This window comes from Gavialis gangeticus, unplaced genomic scaffold (genome assembly GCF_001723915.1).
Source record: "Gavialis gangeticus isolate Ggan-Ray unplaced genomic scaffold, GavGan_comp1, whole genome shotgun sequence".
Classification (NCBI taxonomy): Eukaryota; Metazoa; Chordata; order Crocodylia; family Gavialidae; genus Gavialis; species Gavialis gangeticus.
In genome coordinates, this window is record NW_017728998.1 from 46,567,439 (window position 1) to 46,583,417 (window position 15,979).

The 15,979-nt window shown below is 48.6% G+C and overlaps 1 protein-coding gene across 5 annotated transcripts in view; it reads left to right on the forward strand.

Annotated features, from left to right (window-relative positions):
* Positions 1 to 604: 604 nt before the first annotated feature.
* Positions 605 to 15,979, forward strand: part of PLEKHG4 (pleckstrin homology and RhoGEF domain containing G4) — a 172,352-nt gene continuing 156,977 nt past the window's right edge. For 3 of the 5 annotated variants that reach the window (XM_019505853.1, XM_019505856.1, XM_019505855.1), the window contains exons 1-2: positions 605 to 1,041; positions 10,297 to 12,550. In XM_019505853.1, the coding sequence (XP_019361398.1) occupies positions 10,567 to 12,550 (1,984 nt within the window). In that variant the 5' untranslated portion in view covers positions 605 to 1,041; positions 10,297 to 10,566. Of the gene's footprint in view, positions 1,042 to 2,442; positions 2,535 to 10,296; positions 12,551 to 15,979 lie in introns of those variants that run through there. The other 2 variants (XM_019505854.1, XM_019505857.1) reach the window with 2 other exon arrangements.

Below are 15,979 nucleotides of genomic sequence, written 5' to 3' on the forward strand. Positions count from 1 at the left end.
TATTTCTGTGGATTTTTTTGACCCATGTAGAGCAGAATTTGGTCCATGATACTGAAATTACCTCTAACACCTCTGCATAGGCTCCAGGGTAGGTTTGGAGCATAAAAGCAAGAATAATGGAAGTGCCGTTATGGGGAAACCCATATTTTACAGATTGGTGTGTCTAGGACATAGGGGCAATCCTACTCCTATACTGCCCGTAGCATCTTTCATTGCAGAGACCCTCTGACTACTCAGCTTAATGTGAGAAACAACTGCATGGTATTTCAAGGTAGTTATTTGAATAAATCAAAAAACAACACATACTTGAACCTTTAATTTTACCAGGACCAGGCATACAACCATTCTAGCAGTTTATGCCATGCAGTGGTCTGCAGCTAAAGCTCCCTTAATCCGCTGCCTCCTGCCAAGGAATGAAACAGTAGCTTGTATACACCTAAGCGCTGATTGGTACTTCCAAATGTGGTGTGTTGGTATGTTTGAATCTTGGGCCTGCAGCACTATGAACCCCATCTCACTCTCTCTCACTGGTTTGTACACATTCATGGGCTGCATAATAGTTTAATAGCAGCCCCACCCAGCTCAGTCAGGAGAAGGATTTGCTGTGTAAGCTGTGTGCTGTGAGTGCCTCTGTGCTGTGCACAGCTTGCTGTTAATGAGTGCTGCGCTCTCATTGCAGGAGAGTTTAAAGATTATTTTACCTGAAAGTTCAAGTAATAAGAACTTGTTCTCATTCTTCTTCTGTCTTTGTTGCACAAGAAGCTCCACATCATGCAGTGACTGCATCTTGAGGGTCTGAGCTGTATTGCATCCTGATGCTATTTTGACATTCTCTCCTGACAGGATTCAGAATCCCTGGACAGCTGCATACAGAATACGTTATCAGTGCTCTACCCTCCATTTGAGGCCACAGCAGCCACTGTTCTGTGCCAGGTTTTTGATGTGGTGGAGAAGACTTACCGGGGGGATGGACTGCGCTACCTCATAGATTTCCTGATCCCAGCAAAGCACATCTTGCAGTGTGTTCAGCAGGATGCCTGTGTAAGTATGTCTCGCTCACAAAGCCTGTTTTCTGCTCTACAAGGACCTTTCCTGTAGCACTAGGACATAAAAGTCTTGGCAAAAATGATCAGTACAGTATTTGTTTATGTTTATGCCTGGATGGAGAGATGTTCAGAAGCTGGTTAGTGAAACTTGCCTTCCAGGAATAAAAAGGGGTTGGTGCCCCTCTCTACGTTTCTGTATAACCACAGGCCCTAAATGAAAGGCTTGAAGACTTGGAGGGAGGTTTAGCAGGGCCTCTTTCTGAAACATTTGCTGAGTTTGCCTGAATCTGGTAGTTTCTAACCCCTGCAATACATGGATTACATGGTCAGATTCCTGCTGCTGGCGGTCGAACGCTCTGGGTGAAGCTGTGCCACTCAGTGTTTTGCCCACAACTCTAGCTCCTCTTTGATAGTTGCTGGAACATTCACAAGGCTCAGTAGCCTCAAGGAGTCTCGTTGCATTACTGCTGCTGAGGCTCTGAGATTAACGTGTTCCACTGCTGCCAACACCAACTGTTTAAACTTGTGAGTCAGGTCCCACAAAATCAGAGGATAGCTTGAAATGTTAATTATAAAATTTGGGTTGTTTTTGCCTTCTGGTTTCTAAGTCTCTAGGGTGAACTCAGGTCGCGATTCCAACTTAATTCTCTGCAACCAGCTCTGTAGAACCTCACCTTTTTACAAAAATAAAAACTTATGTTACCATGAAATCCCCTGCTGCGGGAGCTGCGGTTTTAAGCAAACAACAGATATCACCAGTATTCTGATAAATTTGTGAGTGTTGGCAATACTGTAAATGTTGGGTCAACTTTTCAGTTCTTAGCCTGCAGCTGTGTATGAGCAATGCTGCATAGGCGTGCACACTCACATTATTACAAGTGGGTATGACAGCATGTTATTTCCATGCACAGATAAATGAGATTTGCACTTGAATAGCTCATAGGGTCTGCAGTCTATTGCTTGAAGGTAAAGGAGAGGTGGGTAAAATATAGCCCGAGGGCCAGATACGGCCTGCTAACTGATTAGATGCAGCCAGTGGGGATGCCCACCAGTTGACTGTCTGCAACTGCTCCTGCTGTGTCCTGCATGGGGCTCAGCCCCATCTGGAGTGCCATACTCCTGCCTGCATCTGCTGGCCCTCATCTGGGCCAGCATATACAGTTTACCAGAAGGGCTGCAGCCACTTGGGTGCTGTTTAGCTCCTCTTGCTTCCAGCGGTGGCTCCTCCTCCTGCTCCGCCTGTGCTGCTCTGGGTGGGGAGGAAACTTCAGCGGGTGGCTGCTGCCCCAGTGTGCTGGCAGCCAAGTGGATGGAAGGCAGCTGGGAGCTGGAGCCAGAGCTCTGCACACTGGGGCAGGAGCCACCCAGCTGAAGTTTTCTGTCTGCCTGGAGCGGCACAGCAGGAGCAGGAGGAGGGGCCGCTGCAGGAGGTGAGGGAAGCTGAGCAGCCCCTAGGTGGCTGTAGCTGTACTGGGAGCAGCCTCTCGGGTAAGTACTGTGGGGGCAGCCATAGACTGCATTGCTTTGGTGAGCTCTGCTGCGCATGTCCCCTGCCCCCTACTACCTCTCCTCACCCCTGGCCCGCTACGGGTAAGGCTGCACCTCCCACACACGTGTACCTGCCCCCCTAAATCCCCACACGGCAGGAGTGTGCAGGGAATGGATTGTAGCTCTGCCATGGGCCCCAGTCCCACACTGTGATCCTGGCCTTGCACGCCTGCCTTGCTCCCAAAAACCACTCCCCACCTGCCTGCAGCCCCATCCTGCATAGGAAGTTTTGTTTTGGTCAGCTGTTGCAGCAGATGGGGGGTGCTGACTGGGCCTGGGACAACGCATCAAAACTCATAATAATTGGCTACCCCCAATGTAAAGTGTGTGTGCAGGTTTGCAAACTGGCCTGATGTTTTGTCACAAAGAGCACAGGCCGTTGGAAGGTTAACGGGAGCCTTCCTGGGTGAGGGACCCACTGTGGCAGATTTGGCTACAGGGTTTCAGGGAATCAGTCGGCAGTTCTAGAAAGAAGCCTATTCTTCAGCCCCGAGCGTTGGGGCCTGAGGCTGGAGCTGAGGGGTGGACACCGCTCCACCCAGAGGACAGGAATCCAGCTGGCTCTTGGTGGTTGCTCCCATGGGTTTTTTCCTTTTCTTTTTCTTCTTTATTTTTTGTTGAAAACCTTAAGTCTAGGGCATGCTGGAAAATGTAATTCCCTCTGCTAGGCCCATAGCCTGAGACTCTGGCAAAACAAGCTGGGAGATAAGTGGTATATAAAAAAGGGATTGCACAGGTTGAGTGAGTGTCTTGGAGTTGGCCCCGCTTGGGTAGCAGCCTTCCCCGGGTTTCCAGGCTATGTGGTTGTTTTGGGGGCGTCCTTGTAGACAAATGCCTGGTGTTGTGAGCCCTGGTGATTGCATGAGAGAGTCTGGTCCTTGCAACCAGAGCTCCCCATGTGGGCAGAACCCACTGTCTTGTCCACCTACCAGGGAGTTTTCTTTTGAAATCCTCAAGGGGGAAGAAAGCCCCCTCTTCCAGCTTGCTTGTCACGCCTCCGGCCTGCTGGGAGTAGGACAGCCTCTCCGGCTGCTGCGGTGAGTGAATGTGGCTGTTTCCCTCCCTCCCCCTGACCAGAAGCTGTACCCAGCCCCTGAGGGCAGAGGATGAGAGAGCAGCCTGCACTGCTTTCCCAGTCAGGGAGGAGGCAGGGGGCAGCAGTCAGCTGGGAGCCTTCTCCTTCCACTCCACCCAGCACCTGGCTGTGCCCCCTCTCCTGCCCTTCCTTCTGTGAAGCACCTTTCTCTGTCCTCCCCTGTCTGCCCCACCCCTGAGAGCTCAGGCAGACGTGGCTTGACCTGCTCTGGCCTGGGAAGGGGATCTGCATCCGCTGCATCTATCCTTCCCTAGGGCCTGCGGCACAGAGACACCCTGGTGCTTCCCTCCTCTGGCCTGTCAAGAGGGTAAAGAGCCTCTTTCTACAGTTACAGGAGGATCAGAGGTGAGCTCAGGGGCCAGGAACAGGAGGGGCACAGAGTGGCTTTGCTTGGGGGCTTCAAGAAGTTGATGTAGGGCTGAGATGGGGGCAGCATTAAATGAGATGGGTGCATGGAAACCACAAGTGCATTATTCCATAGGTGACTTCAGAGAGTCAGTGACGCTGTCATATTCACACAAACAAACCCTCATATACAGATAGAGAGTGAGCAAGTGAGGCAGGCTCAAACAGAAGTAGACAGATCAAAAGCTTGTGATAAGCCACTGGAAGGCTGGCTTATTTTTTATTTGAATTCCTCAAAAACAGCCTGTTTTTTTATTGTCATAGAGTTCCATCAGCTAGACCTGGAACCTCGGCCCCCCGTTGAGCCACCACACACCTTTTACATTCTTAGCTCCAGCTTGTAATTAGGAAGCAGTGGCAGCACTTAAGGAAAATGGAAATACCATCACAAATTGAGATATCAAAATGACTAAAGTAAATCCCTTGATGTGATAGTTCCCTTTGAAAGTGCACTTTAAACTATTAAAATGGGTGCATTAAATACTTTTGGATTTTAGGGTGTTAAAAGTTTTACGTTCTTGGTTTATAATATGTTTTTTGCTACCTCTGTTTAAGCCCAACATTTTTCAGTGATGTTTCTGAAGTCTGCATCTCTCAAACCCTAGTGAGGTCTGTGTTTTGATTTGTTTAGATCATTTTATCACTCTGCTTTTCCATTTGTTTTAGCTATTCATTGACCAGTAAGCAGGCATGTTCATATGCATCAAGGAATATGGATTTATTTAAGGATGGCCCTAAAATAAAATATAAGCTTTGGTGGAATCTTCTAAATGAAATTCTGTATAGTGGTCCCAGTGAAAATCAGCTTAAATAGGTATGGCCCAAACTAAATTAGTGATGTGCCTCGGTTTTCAGTAAGATAGATGACAGAGAAAAAGACAGCAAAGATAAAATAGCAAACAGGAGTTACTAGAACTAGGGTGGAAATAAAACTCCAAGAGCTTAATACACTCAGTTGCCATACCTGGATGGTAAAGGGATTATAAACTGACTATCTGATTGATTTAACTTGTAAATGGGAGCATCTACATGTTTATTAATGCACTGTAGTTACTACACATTTAGTTTAGTACTTCCTTAATGAAGGACAAACTGAATGCTCAGTAACTACATTTACCGCACAGGAGCACTGGCTCATGGTTTTTTTGTGACGGTTACTTTGAAAAGAATTTGGGGATTCATGGTGGATAGACAGTTCAGTGGTATGGCCAGTATGCCTAATGTGGTTTTTGGATTTACAATGAGAAGGACACTGAGCAGAAGTAGAGAGATTAAATTACTTAGGTATTTGGCGCTAGAGTGACTGCTGCTTAAATATTAAGTCTGGTTGTGGTGTCCAGAGTTCAAGAAGGGGGTTGGTAAATTGGAGAGCGTTCAGAAAAGAGCCCTAAGGATGATTGAATTTCTGGAGTCGTTTGCTATCATGCTGTTTTCCAGCTGTTTAATTTGCTGATTTTGACCAAGATGAAATTAAGGAAAACAGAAATGTGATAATAGAAGGCTATTTCTTTTAGCTGTCAAAGCCATAACAAGTTCAGATGGCTGGAAATTGAAGTTAGGGAAATTCAGACTAGAAATAAAGCACACATTTGTAAGTCAGGGTCATTAGCTATTGGAAGAGACGACCGTACCAGGGCAAATCCGCCTGTGTGAGGCCTGGATATGGTGGTGGCGGTAAGGAGAGGGGAGTAGCGAGCGGCTGGACGCAAAGCCATCCTGGCTCTGCGGGGCCCTGCAAAGTGCGGGGCTCAGTGTAGTCGCCCTGATTTGTTGCCCCCCACCCAGGAACGGCCCTGGTTATTGGAACACTTTACCAAAGGTCATGGTGGATTCTCCCAACACGCCGCTTTGAAATTGGACAGGGAAGGGGAGGAGTTTAGATAAAAACCTACCACCCTTCTTTTCAGATCAGATTTTCTATTTCTCAGTGCTGGCCTTCACCAGAGGTCACTGTTGCAATGGGTGTGGGCAAAAGCAGAGCAGACAGTCCCAGCTGCCTAGCTTCAACATTGCACCTGGTAAAAGCCATTTTCTTTCTGCCACCTTGGATGAGTCAGAAAGTGGATAGACATGCAGGAAGATGAATAAGCATTTGGGTGTGGAGATGCTCTAGCCTGTGCGGGATACTGCGGTGTGGTTGGAAGTATGGGCGACTGGTGCCTCCCGAGTCTGGGGGGGCACCAGATTGCTGACCGGGGTGGGGATGGATTCCCGAGCCCAGAGCCACCATCAATGAAACTGGCAAAACTGAAAGGGCACTTCCGCCAGCACTTCCAGTTTCACAGCTGGTGCTTCCAGGGGTGCACAGCCAATCTCAGGGGGTGCACGTGTACCTGCATGCACTCCCTGTGTATTGCAAATTGTTGAAAGCATGAGTGAGGATGGGGAGTACAGAGTGGCAGCAAGGCCAGTGTGGATCTAGGGGAGGAACTGCTGAGGAGAGCATGTGGTTCTCCTTAGGAAAGAACCTGGGAATTGACTACCTGGCAATCCCAGCTCAAAAGTATTTCATGGCAAATGGAGGGTATTTCCCCACAGCTTGTTGACAGATGGCGCATTGCCCTGCCCGTCAGTAGCTCTGCTTTGCTGCCTTCATCTGAACTTCTCTTCATACTTGCACCTCTTTCAATCAGCCAGTGGATTGCAGTGGTCTACTCCTCTTAGCCAGAGGTATTTTTGCTTTTGCCTTCCAAGATTAGATCCACAAATGGTAGCAGTTAAACTGTATTTTTTACTAGGTGCTGTGTTCCCGTGCAGGTTTTAACCATGGTCTTTGAAATGATGCTTGCCCTCAAACTTCTATCTGAGAAACAAAGCTTAATCCAGGAGAAAAGATTAAATTCTTTGACAGGCTTTGTACTGACCACTCCTGCATTCTTTGCTGTTACATGTTTCAATTTTCTCCATGTCCCTCTGTAAACTGCTCCTCATCCATGTTGTATGTTATACATGTTATATGTTAAGTGTTATATGGAACACTTGTCTGGAAGTAAGAAAGCAGCAAGCCTGGACCCGCACTGTGGTCACCTTGCATGTTGAAACCTGCATCTAGGGTAGATTGTGAACTCCTTAAGGCAGCAATGCATCAGCTTTGCTTGCATAATCACACTGTCAGACATCAGGGCCAAATTCAGATTGGTTCCTTAGGTAGCAAACAGCATTTAGTTAGAATTTAGCTGCCTAAGTTCCAAGGAACAATTCACGTTGTGGCTGGAAAGCACGAGCACCATCTGTTAATTGCGCTCAGACTGTACCAAACATGCATTCACAGCTAGATGGTGGTTGCAGTGTTGTCTGCTCACCCAGGAGGCAGGAAACCTAGGCTATAGGCCTTCCTCAGCCTGAGCAATTTCAAATCCACACCTCCCATGTACCAGGAGAGTGCCCTAACCATTAAGCTGCTGAGTAGAATAGGTGATGGTTCTGTTCATCCAGTCTGTTGAAGCTAGGTCACTCCATTGCCAGCGGCACAAGAGTTGGGCACCAGAAGGAGAGCTATCAAGAGGGAGCATCTCCTCATAGCTCACTGTTTATGGAAGTTCCTGAAGGAACCGGGGGGAAGAGGGGTGTCCTGGAATCTGGTTTCCCACTGCCAGGGTTATTTCTTTTTTTTAATGCAAATACATAGAAGATCCTAGCAACAGCAGTGGGAACCCTTCTCTCCCAGGGGAGTGTACCATACTAGTTGGGACCTCCTGCTTACTCCAAGCACAGTCTGTGCATTTTACATTAAACAGTTATTGGTTAATAAAAAGGAAATGTCCCTGGAAGCAGGGGTCAAAGCTTAGGACTCTCCCCTCTAATGGGAGTGCCATAACCACTAGAAAACAAGAGTGTTTCCTATTGCTTGTTCTCCTTTTGGTGCCATATGTGTTTTAGAATTGACTGCTGATAGACCAGCATCAGTGGGAGGGGAGAAGGTACTTTGACCCAGCCAAAAATGTAGCCTGGAGGTTAGGGCACCTTCCGGAAAAATGAGAGATGGCTTTGAATCCCTTCAGGCTAGGGTTGGCCTATAATCCAGGCTTCCCACTTCCTGAGTGAGTACTCAACCTCTTCTGGGCAAAAAACGGGCACCACCATCATACTAGTCACGAGAGTTGGGAGTGGTTCTAATGCAGAGATGGGCAGTTATTTGGTCTGGAGGACCACTTCAGGAGTTTCAGCTGTTGTGTAGTGTGGGGAGGGGGTGTTGGCAGGGGGGCAATTGTTCCTATCTGGCCCTGGGCCTGTCTGCCCTGTACCCACAGTGTCAGTGTTGCTGGCTGAAGCAGGCAGGTGGGTGGCGTCTTCATAGAGACTGGTCTGGGACCCCTACGGGTTGGGCACGCTTGGATGGGCTGGGGCCACAGGTGGGCAGGGAGTGGGATGGGTGAGTGGGGTTGGAGCTATGGCTGGGATAACAGGATGGTGACAGTGCAGGGCTGGGGCCCAAGGCAGAGCTGTGATATGATCCCCACATGTCCCTGTAATGGGTGCCAGTTCCATGGGCAGGGATGTGTGGGCAGCAGATTGTGGTTTTGCCCCAGGCCTTGGCCTGATGTTACTGCCCTACAATCCTATCCCCACCCACTTGTTCCACTCCTGGATGTTTCTCCCTGCCCCACATGACCCCAGCCTATTTGCCTGGCTGAGTGCACCCTGTCTGTGGGGGTCTCAGGCTGATCTCCACAGAGATCCCCACCCACTAGCTCCGTCTGGTGCCCCTGGTGGTGGGTGCAGAGGAGGCTGGCAGCAGCAGTTGAACATCCTTGGAGGTAAGGGCAGAGACAATGGGGATGGCAGGAGGCTCCTAGGCCTGGGTATGACTTGAAACTGCACCGTGCTGGGGAAGGATGGCCTGGTGGGGCTGTCTATGGCAGGGTAGCTCCCCAGAAATGACAGGCTAGTTACTTTTCCAGTGAAAGGCAGGTAGGGATGCCTTATAATCCCAGCCCCCACTACTCAGTGGGTAATTATAAGTAGGAACAGACGGTGAAGGGTGTCAGGCACACCTATAGAAGCACCTGAGCCCCATGAGGGGGGATGTATGACCTCAGAGGCCCCAGATAGAGAGGAGATAGTAGTATGGCCCCAGAGAGGGGGCAATAGTGTGTGTGAGGCCCACACAGAGTAGGGTGCATGGTGGCGGCCTGAAGAGCTGTGTCAGGAGGCTGTAGAGTAAGGTTTGCATGGGTGGACCTGAAGGGCTGCACCAGGGAATTTGCAGAGTAGGGTTGGTGGGCAACCTGAAGGACTCCACTGGGTCCAGCCCCCACAAGAATGTATATGAGTTGCCTGGAGAGGGGCTAGAGGCTGAGTTTGGCTCAGTGTGAGATATGAGGCTGGTGTCCACACGTAGAATAAGCCCTGCGCAGGGGCAGCCTGAAGAGGCTGTGTCAGGCCCACTTAGAATGAGACTAGGTAAGCCCAAAGGCATGTGCAAAATGGAGGGCACAGGGTAGGGTAGCTTGAGAGTGGCCCAGTGAAGGACGGTATGAAAGATGCCCAGTGAGAGGGGGTGGAGTGCAAGAGGCACGGTGAGAGTTGGTGGTTCGAGTCCTCACTCATGCGGTGTGTAAAGGGTGGTGTGTCAGGAAGAATGGCAGAGATCTGGCAAGAGGCAGAGTTTGGCCTGGCCTTAGGCCAGAGCTATCAACAACTTATGATGCCATCTGCGAGGCATGGGACACGGGAAGGGAAGGTCAGAGCCGTGTAGCATGCCCTAGGCCTTGGGCAGTAAAAATGGGTAGCTTCCCGCACATTACATCCATTTTATTAACCATCAAGTTGTGTCAGGAAAGGCAGGGCAGACTGCCCTAGACAGGGGGGCAGGCCACTGTTAATATCTGGTCCTGATGTGGCCTCTTGGCACATGCAGAAGGCCCAGTGTGGATGCTTAAGGATCTTTGCAGTCCAAAATAGGGGCACCTAATTGAGATTTGTGGCTGGTGGCAAAAGTCCAGATTGAATCGTTCCTTGGAACTTGGTTGCTAAATTCCACCTCAAACTTATATTGTGTTGACTGTTAGTGAAGTTCAGAATATTTTGTTTTTCTTTTTAAGTTGAAAAGAATACTGATCTACCTACCTGCGAAATTATGAAGTTCCAAGTATTACTAGGAAATCTGTTGACCATAACTGTATTATTGCTACAGTGGTATTTTGACACAGAGACATTTGCCATTACCAATGCTAGAAATATCTTTTCTTCTCTCCGTAGGTTCAGTACTATGGCTTGCTGTTCCGCCATGAAGGCTGGCCTCTGTGTGTCCATGAGAAGATTGTAGTCCAGCTGGCTTCCATTGACTGGCGAGCCCTAAAGCCTGGTGACTTCTACCTGCAGGTGGTGCCCTACCTGAAGAAGTCTCCACGAATAGTACTGAAATGTTTGGCAAGGGACAAACATAATGTGGAGGAAGTTGTGGTCCCAGAAGTCTCCTACACTTCTATTTTCACTCTGGAATGGCTGGATTCCATCAATGGAGAACGAATGGGTACAGTACTGGAAAATTGTTTACTAGCCACTGATGATAAAATATTTCGGGTTCCATGGGATAAAATTGTTAATCCTGAATTTATTGATAAACCTAAGCTAACTGAAAATAACATCACTGATCTCATGGAAGAATCTTCAATTTTGTGCTTTCCAGTGGAGCATCCCACATGCAACTCACCAACTCCAGGACCTCAAGATTTTCAGGAGCAAAAAGTGACACAAGTCAGTTTGGTTGTTAGCAGGAGAGCCCAGCAATTGGACAGCCCCATTTTCAATGGTAATAGTGCAACTTCTGTGCCTCAGGAGAACTCCGAAAGTGACCCAGAAGGGGAGTATGTAGAGCTTACAGATGTTTTGTTGCCAAGATTTGGGCCACAAACAGGGTCCTTAACTCAGTCAGTTGCCTTAAATTATAGGACCCAACCCAGAACAAAAGTGAATGTATCTAAGGACAAACAGAGGCATATTGTCATTCGAGACAGTAGCACATGCTCAAAGAATTTGGTTCATTCAGCACTTATGCAAAACGAGCACAATCAAACAGACGCATTGCGGACTTCTTACTCAGAGGTGCTAGAAAACGTAATTCATTTAGAAAACAACAAAATGATGGGACACAGGGAAATGTTACAAAAAAATCAGCCAGAATCAGGTGTCCCTGGCCACGTGGGGAATTCAGATTCCAGCTGTCACATGGATGCGTATCCAGATAGCAATGCAGAGGGCCCATCCAGGCAAGAGGCACAAAGTGAGCACTCAATAGACTGGAGGTACGCAATGTGCAGTTACAATGATGCTTGTGCTGGAGACAGTGCCGAGTGCAAAACACAGTTCGTAGAGAGTCCTGGGAAAACAGAAACTGAAAATGATCTCTCAGGTGCAGACACTGGTAAGGGAGCTTCAGAGCAGAGCCCAGGAGCACTTGCAGAGGATGTTACCACTAAGGAGGAGCCAGTGCAGTCAAGAGACCCTGAGCACAGTGAGAGCCCCGCGGGGGGGGTGTCTGCACTATCAGTCAGAGAAAGTTCCGGACCACGGCACAGGCATGAGGGGGGCTCTGAGAACAACTGCCAGACCCGTCATGGAAGTGCTGTTCTCCCCTCAACACCAGCCCAGGCAGCCACACCATCCACACTTACATCAGTATCCTCAGAGATGGCAGAGGGCTGCTCCCATTCATTAGAGAAAATGTCAGGTAAAATTGAACACAGTCACTGCAGTGATCAGCAGGCAGAAATGAGTCCTCCATTAAGTCAGCCTGAAGAGTTGAACCAACGACAAGTGGACCTGTTAAGAGAGTTAAGCTGTAGCACTGGGAGAGTCTGCAGAGAGCCTGAACAAACATGCCCTGGGAATGAGAGGCAGAACGGCCATAAATCCTCCTCTGCTGTCGAAGAGGAGATTGATGGACATTTGTCACAGGATAAGGGACAGGAGGTCAGGGGCTGCATACAAAAGAAGGCTGAAGAAGACAAACCACTACAAACCACTGGACCAGTGGAGAGCAATCAGCCAGGGGAGGAGCCAGATGACAAGAATAGCCCTTTGGACACTGGTTCACAAGCTGAGGGCGCCAACCAAATTGAAATGCAAGTGAGTGGAGATAGAGGCAAGGAAGCACAGTGCTGTATGGAAACTCAGGCTCATAATAGTGAAGTGAACTTCCGGCTTTTGCAACCCACCAGGGAAGAGGTTGACCTGGATCCTGTGGCAGGGCAGGATTTGCAAGGAAATGAGGAGAACAAAGCAGAGTTGTACAGAAGGTGTGCTCCAAAGCCTGGGCGGGAATCTGCAATTTTAGAATCTGTAGATGGGCTGAATTCCAATGCAGAGGGTATGGAGGCCTCATCACCCCCTTCAGCATTTTCTGATGAGGATACTAATAAGCAAATAGAGTTGATTGAAAAGAGCGGTAGCACAAACCTCAATGCTCCGAAATCCAAGCCAGAATCACCTTCTGAAGCTTCATCTCTTCAAAGTAAGTACTGATGCTTTGTGTGTGGGTGTGGGGAAGGGGCACATGTGTATGGACATGTAGACCAGGGGTGGGCAATAATTTAGGCCGGAGGGTCACTTAGGGAGTTTTAATGAGCTATTGCGGACCACGTCAGCACCCCTTCCCCTCCCTCCTCTGCCTGCAACAGCTCACCAAAACTCCCCTAAAGTGGCCCTGCCCCAGGGCCCAGCCTGGCTAAGTGCTGTCACTGCCTGGCAATCCCCAGGGCTCTATGGAGACCAGCCTGGGACCTGCACAGGCAGAGCAGCTGGGCAGATAGGATGGGGCCATGGGTGGGTGGGGTGTGGGATGGGCAGGTGTGGGTGGGATCATGGGGTGGGATCACAGGGTGGTGACAATACAGGGTCAGGGCCTGGGACAGACCTGCAATTTGCTCCTGGCAGCCCCCTGCCTGCAGAACTGGCTGCTCATCACACTGGGTGGGCAGAGTGGATGAAAAGTGGGTGAAAGCTGGAGCCCACATGCTAGGGCAGCAGCCGCCTGGCTGCAGCTTTCCCCCTGCCTGGCTGGGTGTGGTTGCCCAGTGTGCTTCCCCATGGCTTCTGCTTCCATGCGCTACGTGCTGCCCAGCATAATGCAGCAGGGGCAGGAAGAGGAGCCGCGGGAGGGGGGGGAGCCGAGCAGTCCCTGAGTGGCTGCATTAAGAGCTGCCCTGCCAGGAAGTAGTGCATGCTGGCTTGGGCTGTTGGCGGGAGTAGGTGGGGCTCAGCCCCATGTGGAGTGCTGTGGGGGCAGCCACAAGCTGGATCCAGTCAATTGGTAAGCTGGATCTGGCCTGCAGGCCATATTTTGCCCACCCCAATGTAAACACACACATATGGAGCCTTGCAAAAGCTCACTCTGAAAAATAGGTACCCTCTTGCGGGGGGAGGGGGGTGTGCAAGGTGGAAATGGCAAATTTAGCTGATTTTTGTAACTTACACCATGTATTTCTATACCATTAGACCAGGCAATAGATATGAAAGGATTCTGTACGCATTCTCCTCAATGGTATAAATGTGTGAGATGGGAGACAGGGTTCTTTGGATAAATCTGATATCTTTTCTTAGACCAACTTGGATAGATGAAAAAACTCTCCTCAGCAAGCTTTCAGGTATAAATGCTCTTCATCAGTCTGAGGAGGCATCTGCAGTTGGTGTTGGCTCTTCCTGAATGGAATGAATAGTAAAGAAGCCAGGAATTCATTCCATCCAGGAAGAGCACACACCAACTGCAGATGCTTCCTCTGCCTGACAAATGGTATTTATACCCAAAAGGTCGCTAAAGCATTTTTCCAACTATCCGAGTTGGTCTAATAAAAGATATCAGATTTACCCAAAGAACCTTGTCTGCCTACATCCTTAGACCAACATGGCTACACACTATACCCCTGTGATGGGAGAGACATTTTTGTCATCTAGAATCATTAGGTCTTGGAGTTACCATACTGTTCTCAAGTGAACTGAGCATAGATATTTTGTCCAGCTCAACACTACAGATTTTTAAGCTTCTGTGGAGCAGATTTTTTATAATTCCATTTTACCAGTGAATTGCTGTAACCTCTTTTTCCTCTGATAGTGTGCACATTATAAATACACTCTATAGAAATGTTTAACAATAACATATAATTTAATGTCCTTTTAATAATCGATGGCTGGGTTATTTGGGAGGCTGCTTGGGGCAGGAACATCAGCAGCACAGGCAATAAAAAGACAGACAGGCTTTGTAACATGGTTTAAAGATCAACAAATTTGGGCTTTGGTGAATCAGTGAAGGGAGGAAATTGTAGAGCTGAGGACAAACCCAAAATGCCTATCTGCCAGCTGTCCTATGATTAGAGCATGGGATGTTGAGCTTCAGTGCATTAGTTAGTCTCATTTTTTCACTAGGGAAAATGAAGCTTGACAAAGGTAGAGGAGGCTGAACTCAGGTCACACAGTGCATCCCTGGCAGTCCTGCAGTTAGGCTCCAGAGCATCTGATTCCCAGGTTTCTGCATTAAAGAAACCATCCTCTTTCTCCTGAGAACCAATTATGCAAATCTAATTTCAGTCTCCAGCCCCAGGTTACAGGCACACAGCCTATATTCAGACAGGGGGCAGAGCCAGCAGCATGGCTTTAGGAAGCAGCAGAACTGCAAATCTAGACATTCAGATGAAATCCTGTGGAAAAACTGTGGGCACATGCCATTCTAGTTAGACAGCTCCAAATGAATGAGCCCACATCTGGGGTTGGGATAGTAGAATAAAAGGACACTTGAAAAGCTCACGGAGTCAAATCTAAGGGATTGCATCAGCTAGAGAACATGTTGACCTTGCGCAGATACAAATCTAGAGAAAATGATTGATTGGAGTCTCATGAAGTACAGGAGAGCTCTTGTATTGTGCCTGTATTGTATATACACACTCCTCAGTTTCTTTGCTGCATTGTCCACAAATGAGCCAGGAGAACTGTTTGCAAGCATGATTATTAACAAGCTATGTTGCAGCATGTCTACACACTTCAATAAAAGTAGGATTTAATTATGTTCCTGTAATTAAGCTATGGTCTTGGCCAATGTGAGGTGGAGAAATAGGTTACCTCTGTACATAGGTACGGCAGAGTTAAATCTTCTAAGACAAAATGCACTATGATAACTGGGCTCCTCAACTGTCATAAATAAAGAAGAGACTGAGATTTTGTGTTTGGAAAAGTGGCACATCAGCAGCTTTGAAAAAATAAAGTTCCCTCTCTCACTGGTAGTTTTCAGTAAAGGGGAATTTCCCCAGATGTTGCCACTGTGTTGGTGTGCATCAATTCTGACCAGAGACACCCACACTAGTAATTTATTCTCTGAGCCCATTCACTCTGTGGTTTTTTAGTGGTAGATGCCAGCCTGTAACAAGTATGATGTAGACTCCTGTCGTGTGGCGGGCCAGTAGGGGGCGCTCCTGCATTGAGCCCCCCACCTCCCTGCGCCCGACCACCTTCCAGGCTCTGAGTGCCTCCCTAGGGGTGCCTCGTGTCCAGCTGTTCCCCTTCCTGGAGCACACTCGCTAGCCTGGGGGTAACATAAGCTGCTACCACCCCGAGAAGGGACTGGCTCAGCCCTGTGTCTTCAGGAAAACACAGGCCTAATAGTCCTGTGGGTACTCGACCCAGTACAGGTACTTCGGGCACTTCCCCAAGTCGGGGGCCAAAAAGGAAAGTCTCCCTTAGTCCACAGACCTAAGGGGCCTCTTAGGCATAATTTAGACCCACCCCTCAATAAGTCTTCTACACCGGTCACAAAGGAGAACTTTATTGATTACAGGGGTAGAGTGAAAATAGGGTACAGGATAGAGCGATCTCATAGAAATCCCATAGAGCAAAACAGTCTGGCTGAGGTAGCCTTTTGATCACGCATCTGAGTTACTGCCAGCTAGATATCTAA